This window comes from Thalia democratica, chromosome 1 (assembly GCF_965202585.1).
Source record: "Thalia democratica chromosome 1, ktThaDemo2.hap1.1, whole genome shotgun sequence".
In the NCBI taxonomy this organism is placed as follows: Eukaryota; Metazoa; Chordata; class Thaliacea; order Salpida; family Salpidae; genus Thalia; species Thalia democratica.
In genome coordinates this window covers 116,258,836-116,267,743 of record NC_139165.1, presented here as the reverse complement: position 1 = coordinate 116,267,743, position 8,908 = coordinate 116,258,836, and the positions used below count along the sequence as shown (strand labels likewise).

Below are 8,908 nucleotides of genomic sequence, written 5' to 3'. Positions count from 1 at the left end.
ATTTACATTTTAGAACTTATTTACCAAAGTAAAACATTTTTAATTCTTAGTTACAAATATATTTATCTTTAAAACAGATAAATAAGTTTATTGGAAAGCTCAAAGTAGAGCTGTGTTTTTAAATAAAAACAGTTTATAGATTATTAAACATATTAGGTTTTTAATAGTAAACTAGCATCATATTAAAATTTTGTTTATAAAAAGTTTAAGTTTATTCTAAACATGTAAATACAACAGTTTTGTTCGAAAAAGCATTCAGATTCAGTTGTTTGCATATAAGATGAGATAATCTTTTTACATTGTATACAAAATCATTAAATTGATGATAAGTTTTATTTTAGTTTGGCAAAATAAGTGAGTTTTAATATGAGTTTTAAATTTCTAAATTTGATCAATGATTTAAAGACAAAACAATGCTTAATAACCAATATTAAAAAAAATAGTAATTCAAAAATTAAATTTGTTCATCAGAGCATTAAATAGATAATTAAATTAAAATTTCTAAAAAAATCAATTAACATATAACTTTTTTGAGAACAAGGCACAATTTCAAGGGCAATTAATTTCATCTTTTACAGCTCATTGATTAAATTGAAAACTTTTATTCTGATAAAATACTAATAAGGCACCAAAATATTTTTACTACATATTTCAAACTACAGTATTACTTGAAGAAATTTGTGATACAGTGAATAAAAGTGGGATGATTAAATGTTTTTGAGATTTAAAAAGGAAGTTATTAAAATGTAAAGCACTAATTTTTGATGAAGTAAAAGCAAATTAATTGAAGGTTTGTAAAATGACAAAAATTTTACATTTTTTTTATAAAGCACCAAAATGGAATATATTGAGATTGTAAAAAAGTTGTCACACTTTAAATACGTCATGATTAAAAAGAAAAATTTTAAAGCAGAATAATTAAAGCACTGTTGTTCAAAAAATTTGGATTGTATTTAATTTATTAATAAATTCAATCTGTTACGGTATTTTATGATTACAAATCAAATTTGTACCACATTTTGTTCAAAAAAGAGTCTCTAGAAAATATTATGAAACATTTTACTGAGATAAAATCTTGGAATTATAATTAACATATATATCAATATTATCTTTTTATTTAAGATCTTGTCCATTCATCTTCTGAACTTTCATCTTCGTACATATTTACCTGAAAATTAAAATAAAAAAATTAAAATATGTAAATTTACCTAAAAATATAGAACTATTAATGTTTTGTCTATTATAGAATTATGTATATATATAAACATGTAAAAAAATAAATATGAATAAATTACCTAAAAATTAAAAGTAAAAAATAAAAATATTTCATAAAAAATTTAAACTATCAATATTTTGTCAGTAAAAAAGTTAACAAAAATAAAAACTATAACAAATGTATTTGTACTTGAAAACAATAATAATAGCAATTAAAAGCTATTTAAAAGATTACAAACCTAGTTATCAAAAACTTTACATAATATCGAAACTTTTTTATAACTTCAGAAATATAAATCATAGTAATAAATATAATTCATAAATATAGTAAACTTTTATTTTTTAACTTTAAAGATTTTTTTCTATTCGAAATTTTTAAAACAACTAATAATCTAGTGCAATCAGTATATATACTAATCAACGAATAATTTTAAACCTAAGTAAACTTAAAAGTTAAGATTATGCAACATTGCTGTTTTGAAACTTAGTACAAACACTTGTTTTTAATAAAAATTGTGCACAAAAGAATTTATATAATATTTCAAACCCCTTAATTTAGCTTCCATTTTTAAAATTACTTTATTATATTTCTATTGAAAATAAACATGCAATAAGAATAATATACTCATAAAATTTATAATTGAACACTAAAAAATAATTACTAAATATCTAAATACAAAAGCAATTTCTTTGTATAAAAATACAATATAAAAGTGATTAGTACACAAATATAATAAATTTATATAAATAACTAATTACAAACTTTCATACAATTTAAGAAGGAAATTTCCAGACAACTTGAGACACCCTTTACTCAAATATTTAACAACGTGATATTTGCATTGTGACGTATCAAAGTTACAATAAACTTGTTTGCATAAAGGGTGGCATTTAAATGTTAAAGAAGTTTTAAATGTTAAAAGAAACTTTTTAGAAAGTTAAAAAAACTTTTTATTCTTTAACCTTTAGTTTAAAAACTTGACATTTTTTTAAATCAAAATGTATAGCTTTTGTAAAATTTTTAATTATAAAGTGTAAATGCAAAGTTTTGTTTTTTTTAATTAACTTTAATTGAAATAATGTTTAATGTTTAAAAAACTATGAGAAAATCAATTGCTCATTTTCATCATTAATAGTATATCAACGGACTCAAAAATAAGTATAGTTAATTATTTACAATATTTGCATATAAGAAACTATGAAAAACTTGATTTTAATTTAAACCAAATTTTATTTTGACAAAGAAGTACTTTTAAAAAAGGTAAACTTAAGAAAAAAACTAATAGTTATGTTAAATATATAAAAACAATAAAAATAGGTACAAAAATAATTATCAAAAAATTGTAACTCACCCCCTGATTTTGCAGTAGAAATTCTTTTTCTTGCTTGTGGAACTGTAAATAAAATAAAAGTAGTTTATTTTTAATGAATTTAATTTTTTTATTGAAATAACTTATTAGTTGACACTTATAGTTTAAATTTTAACTTACTAAAAACTTTAGTGCAAATATTTAAAAAAGTAAGTAAGTTATTCAAGTCTCTCAAAAAAGTTTTTTTTTGTAAACTTTGGGTGTTCTAATACTCGACTATAATTATGAAAAAAAAGTAATTATTAAACTTATGTAATTTTCAATTGACTCATTTACTTACCAAAATTTTAGTGAAAATTTAATTTTATTTATGTTTTAAGTCACTCAAGTAAGCAATCTGTAACCTTTGGTACTTTAATACTTGAACCATAATTAATAGAAAATGAAAAAATAAATAATTTCATACAAACCATTTGTGCTCTCTTTCTGGCATTTCTCTTTCTGCAAGACCTGACACACATAAACATCACGAGTCCAAGAATAAACAGAACAACTAGGAGCGCAAATATTGAAAATTTCTCACCATATTTTTCCTGTGTTTATTTTACTTTAATGCATAACAGAATTAATTTTTTCTGTATAAAATAAATAATTAGTGGCGCAAATGTTGAGAACTTCTGACCATATTTTTCCTGTGTTTATTTTACTTTAATGCATAACAGAATTAATTTTTTCTGTATAAAATAAATAATTAGTGGCGCAAATGTTGAGAACTTCTGACCATATTTTTCCTGTGTTTATTTTACTTTAATGCATAACAGAATTAATTTTTTCTGTATAAAATAAATAATTAGTGGCGCAAATGTTGAGAACTTCTGACCATATTTTTCCTGTGTTTATTTTACTTTAATACATAACTTAATTAGTCTTTCTGTATAAAATAAATAATTAGTGGCGCAAATGTTGAGAACTTCTGACCATATTTTTCCTGTGTTTATTTTACTTTAATGCATAACAGAATTAATTTTTTCTGTATAAAATAAATAATTAGTGGCGCAAATGTTGAGAACTTCTGACCATATTTTTCCTGTGTTTATTTTACTTTAATGCATAACAGAATTAATTTTTTCTGTATAAAATAAATAATTAGTGGCGCAAATGTTGAGAACTTCTGACCATATTTTTCCTGTGTTTATTTTACTTTAAAGCATAACTTAATTATTTTTTTCTGTATAAAACAAATAATTAGAGGCGCAAATATTGAGAGCTTCTGACCATATTTTTCCTGCGTTTATTTTACTTTAATACATAACTTAATTAGTTTCTCTGTATAAAATAAATAATTAGGAGCGCAAATATTGAAAATTTCTGACCATATTTTTCCTGTGTTTAGTTTACTTTAATACATAACTTAATTATTTTTTCTGTATAAAATAAATAATAAGAAGCAAAAATATCGAGAACTTCTGACCATATTTTTCCTGCGTTTATTTTACTTTAATGCATAACAGAATTAATTTTTTCTGTATAAAATAATTAATTAGAAGCGCAAATATTGAAATTTCTGACCATATTTTTCCTGCGTTTATTTTACTTTAATGCATAAGTTAATTATTTTTTCTGCATAAAATAAATAATAAGAAGCAAAAACATTGAAATTTTTTGACCGTATTTTTTCCTGTGTTTACTATACTATATAACTAAATCACATGTATAATTATTATGATATGTAAAGAAGGCACTCTTGTTTTATGATTAGAATTAATTCAAAATTTCTGTGTATACTTAAACAAATATATTGTATGGTAATGGACAACTTGAATCATTTTAAAAAACTTAAGGGGCCATGTTTTAAAATAAGCTATAACTTGTTTTTTATGTAAATATATCAAATTGTCAAACTAATAACCATTATGATAAATACTTTTTTAATTGATAAAATAGATTATTTATAAAAATAATTCAGTTTTTTCAGAATTTAAATTATCATGCACCAAAATGTATTTATAAGTTTTGTATAAAACAAAATTTATAAATTCATTTACTTAAAAAATACAGAACTTTGTCTCATAACTAAAGGAAATTCAGATATCAAACATTGAAATTTTTGATTTAACTAATTATTTAAAAACTACAAAAAAAAATATTGTTTATTATTGAACAAAATTGAAATCTTTAAAAATTTTACCTAACACACCTAATAATAACAGTTTTAGAAAAATAATTATTAAATATAAAAATTCTGGTATAATGAAAATCAAAAACATCTGCATTTTCATATTTTGTTTTTAAAATTTTACAAGAAATATAATCTCTATTTCAAAAATAACTTACAATTTGATCATTGACGTATTCTTTTGCCACCTCTATAACATCTGAAATAAATATACTTTTACTTTAATTTCATAATATTATCTTTATAAACAATTAAACTATATAATCTAAAAAATTTACATGTAAATATTACTGTATTTTGTTTGTATGCTGACTTTTAATATAAATTTTGTTTTTTATCAACTATTTTGTTATATTTGAAAACGGGCTACCACTCTTTGAAGTAGAAAAAAAAGTTTTAGTTTTGAGTAATGATTTCAACATTAATTATTATAAAACTACATTTCAGCTTGTAAAATTATTTCTTAAATTATTAAAAATTAATTACTACCGACGTATATGTCTCCAAATAACTTTACAAAAAGCAAAATCTTGATAAGTTATATAAAAGAAAGTACTTTTAATTTCTACTTTAACAGTTTGTCTAAAAATTAAAGTTAGCCTTTTTATTAAGTACAGCAACAAAGTATGTTACAAACACTGATTAAAAAACTCAACAAAGTATATCAAAATTTGAAAAGTAAGGTCTATAAAAATATTAGTTTAAAACTTATTAAAAACTCATAAAATTTACTTAATATTATTAAAAGAGTACAAAAGTTTTAAAAGAGAATATTATTCAAGCCTACCTTTTTGTAAAAGTTGATCTTATTTTGTAAAGCTCTTTTTTAACTACCAGAAACTCTTAATTACTAAACAATTTAAAATTAGTTTTTAAGATATAAGGTTTGGGTGGGCCATAAAAAAATATTTGGCACTCAAAATAATTTTTACCTCTGTCGTGCAAATTAAATTAAATTGAGCTTTTTATTAAAAACATTTTAAAGTGTGCTCATAATTTGAGTTATGGTTCTAGTTAATTCGTATTTATTCGTTATTTTTTTGAAGTCTTACTTTAAATAAAATTCAAGTCTTAGAGCTTTTATTTTATTTTTTGTGACCCTCTTAAGATACACAATATCAATACTTTTTAAAACAAAAAGTTTCTTTTTATCAATACTGAAAACTTTATATTGAAACAATTAAAATCAAACTTATCTATATACAGTAGTTATTACTATTTTTTTGATTGTTATAGTTGTTGAAAATTGAAAACAAACTTTGCTGTTGTTCAGTGATAGAAGTATCATTACCAGCAACTTTTCCTTCATCTGTAGTGTCTTGGAATTCAGAAACTTCTTCAACATACTCGATAAATTCTTCATCACCAGCAACTTTTACTTCATCTGTAGTATCTTGGGATTCAGCTTCTTCAGAAATTTCTTCAACGTACTCGATAAACTCTTCATCACCGGCTGAATCTGAAGTTTCATCAATGATTACAAGTTCACCATTTTGTTCTTCAACTTCTTGACTATAAATATTGAAATTGTTGTTTGAACATTGAAGTAAATTTCACATTTAGACACAGATACATCTTTATAGTTAATTTTTTTTTATAAAACATTATCTCAAAATGCAACTTTTTATTTTACTGAAGCATTTATTTTTCTTCGTAGAAAAGTGAAAAATATGTAGAAATAATTATCAAAAAAAAATTGATAAACTAGACTCAAAAAATTTAATAAGAGTTTTGTTTTTCAAGTAATTTTTTTTTTGTTATTAAGAGCTGTTGTTTAACAAAAAATATTTTTCCCAAAATATATTATCCTAACTTTAATTAATAAATAAACTTAGCTTTATTAAAATACAAAATTTTTAAAAACCACCTTTCTGAACTTTTGTTGTTAGTTTTCTTATTCTTCCATGTTTTCTTTGGTTTTTTGGTCGGTTGTTCATTTATTTCTTCAAGGTCTAAATTCTCAGTTGGCATAGTTTTAGATTCATTAACTTCTTCAGAACTAACATCTACTGAAAAACCTGGATCAACAGTAACCATATCTTCGTCAACAGAAAATTCAGGATCAACAATAACTTCATCATTACTTTGTGGTACTACTTCTACATAATCTTTGTTTTTGTTTTTAGTTTCTACATCTGCATCTTGAGAATGTTCATTTTCTTCTACTGGTTTTACTTTAGCTTTGAACCCTTCATCAAAACTGTTTTCAGAATCTTGTTGAGTTTTGAGCAAGTCCTGCATCTGATATTTTTTGTTTGGAATTTGTTTCACATCAACTCCGTTGTTGTCTAATACTTGATCATCTCTATCCAACATAACAACATCAGTTTTGTCTTCATCTTTGAAATATTTGTTTCTTTCATCATAATCAACCCACTTATTTTTGTTTGAAGTTTGATCAGGATTTTCTACATAATCATTCTGATTTTCAGCTGTTGAGTCATTTTGTTCTACTTCAACATTATTATCATTCCAATCATTATTTTCACTGAATTCTGAGTTTTCAGATTCAATATCTTCAGTATCATACTGTGAATAGTTTGGATTTTCTTCAGCATTTTCTTGATAATTTGCCTCAGAATTTTCATAAACTTGAGATTCTTCAGCATTTTGATCTTCGGTATTTACAACTTTAGAAGGTTTCATTTCTACATCTTCAGGAGAATTTTCAGCATCTTGTGGTGGGCTTTCTATATTTTGGTCGTAATCCATACCAGGTTGATCATCATTATATTCAGGTTCAGTTTGAATGTTTCCTACATTTTTTGAGGGTTTGCAGTTTGCACAAGCTAGCAGCAATGCAAAAAGTACAAAATACTTCATTTCACCAGTGGCTTTTAATATTCTGAGATAAATTTTATGAAATAGTTTATACTGAATTTACTTCTGTGAATTAATTTGTTGTTTGTTTCAATTCAACTTTAATAGAACTTTTATTATGACAAATTTATCAAGTTTTACCAATGTGAGAACAGATAAAATAAAACTATTCAAAATTAGATTCAAATATTTAGTTAAATACAAACTAAACCAAAAACTTTTACAGTAAAACTTTGTCTTTAAATTGATTAATTTTAGTGTTAAAGTAAGGCTATTGATTGTAACAACCCATGTCATTTCAATGTCTGTACAACTTGAATAATCAGCAAATTCAATATCAACAAAATAACATGGCAATTTTTGTGGTAAATTTTTTTTTAAGCTGAAAGGCTTGTTAAACTTTTTTTTTATAAGGTAATCTTATTTTGTAAAGTTTTATCTGAGCTATCAGACATTTTTAACTGCTTAAAAGAGTTAAAGTAACTTTAAGCTATAAGCAAAAAAAATAGATCAATAAGTTCCTAACAGAAGGGAGTAAATAATTTTTTACCAAAAGTGCTTTTTTTTTTGTTGATTAACAATTTTCACAGTAACACCTTTACTAATATTTAAATAGATTCAATGCATTATGTTTTATAATTTTAAAAAACTAAAATTTTATTAAATATCCATTTTTAATGCTTTTAACCTTAAAGATTTTTAAATTTCAATTTGTGCTTTAATTCAAATATTTAAAATATTCTAAATTATATAATGTTTGTTTCCTGAAAACTTGAGGTCTTTAGCTCAAAAAATGAAGGATAAGATATAATTTTAATAATTTTTCTAATTTCCCAGAAAATTGACCAAAAAAATACTGTGGTCTAAATGTTTGTCAGGGTTGCCAAAGGTTTTTTTGTAAATTTTCTTCCAGGTTTAAGTAAAAAATTTTATGGTTAATTTGTAACCTGTTGTTTGCAACCTTATAGTATTAATTAGTATAATAAATAAATTTAATAATTTTATAGTTCTATATAATTTATTAGTGATTGTTATAAGTATTTTAGTCATAGTTAAGGTTAAAGTTTATTATATTTATTAAATACATTATAATTGGTGTAGTAATTGATTAAATCATATTGTTATTGGAAATACCTCATATTGAAAAAGTAGTATTTAAGCTAAAATTGGATTTAATTTGGGCCATTTAGTAATTTTGTATAACTTATTAGTGATTTTTATAAGTATTTTAGTGATAGTTGAGGTTTAAGTTTTCTGTATTTATTTAATACTATTAACAATTATTTAAAATAATTGGTGTAGTAATTGTTATTGATATTTGTATTTCATTGATATCCATTCTCATATTGCAAATAGTTGTATTTAGGCTAGAATTGAAATTAAAATG

General features: G+C 22.7%; 1 protein-coding gene across 1 annotated transcript; it reads right to left on the bottom strand.

The window, feature by feature from the left end:
• Positions 1 to 209: 209 nt before the first annotated feature.
• LOC145832387 (uncharacterized) lies at positions 210 to 7,583 on the bottom strand. Its single transcript, XM_082939709.1, has 6 exons — positions 6,569 to 7,583; positions 5,960 to 6,213; positions 4,860 to 4,900; positions 2,996 to 3,118; positions 2,568 to 2,609; positions 210 to 1,168 (listed from the first exon to the last, which is right to left on the bottom strand). The coding sequence occupies exons 1-6, from the start codon at positions 7,522 to 7,524 to the stop codon at positions 1,118 to 1,120; spliced, it is 1,467 nt and encodes a 488-aa protein (XP_082795835.1). The 5' UTR covers positions 7,525 to 7,583; the 3' UTR covers positions 210 to 1,117.
• Positions 7,584 to 8,908: the final 1,325 nt, after the last annotated feature.

Bases quoted from the DNA above. Each gene is read 5' to 3' on its own strand.
- LOC145832387 (XM_082939709.1), bottom strand. From the start codon at position 7,524: ATGAAGTATTTTGTACTTTTTGCATTGCTGCTAGCTTGTGCAAACTGC. The intron at 4,901-5,959 runs GTTTGTTTTCAA...TATTTATTTCAG, and splicing joins TATCACTGAACAACAGCAAA to ATGTTATAGAGGTGGCAAAA. The intron at 2,610-2,995 runs GTTTGTATGAAA...TTTTATTTACAG, and splicing joins CCAGAAAGAGAGCACAAATG to TTCCACAAGCAAGAAAAAGA.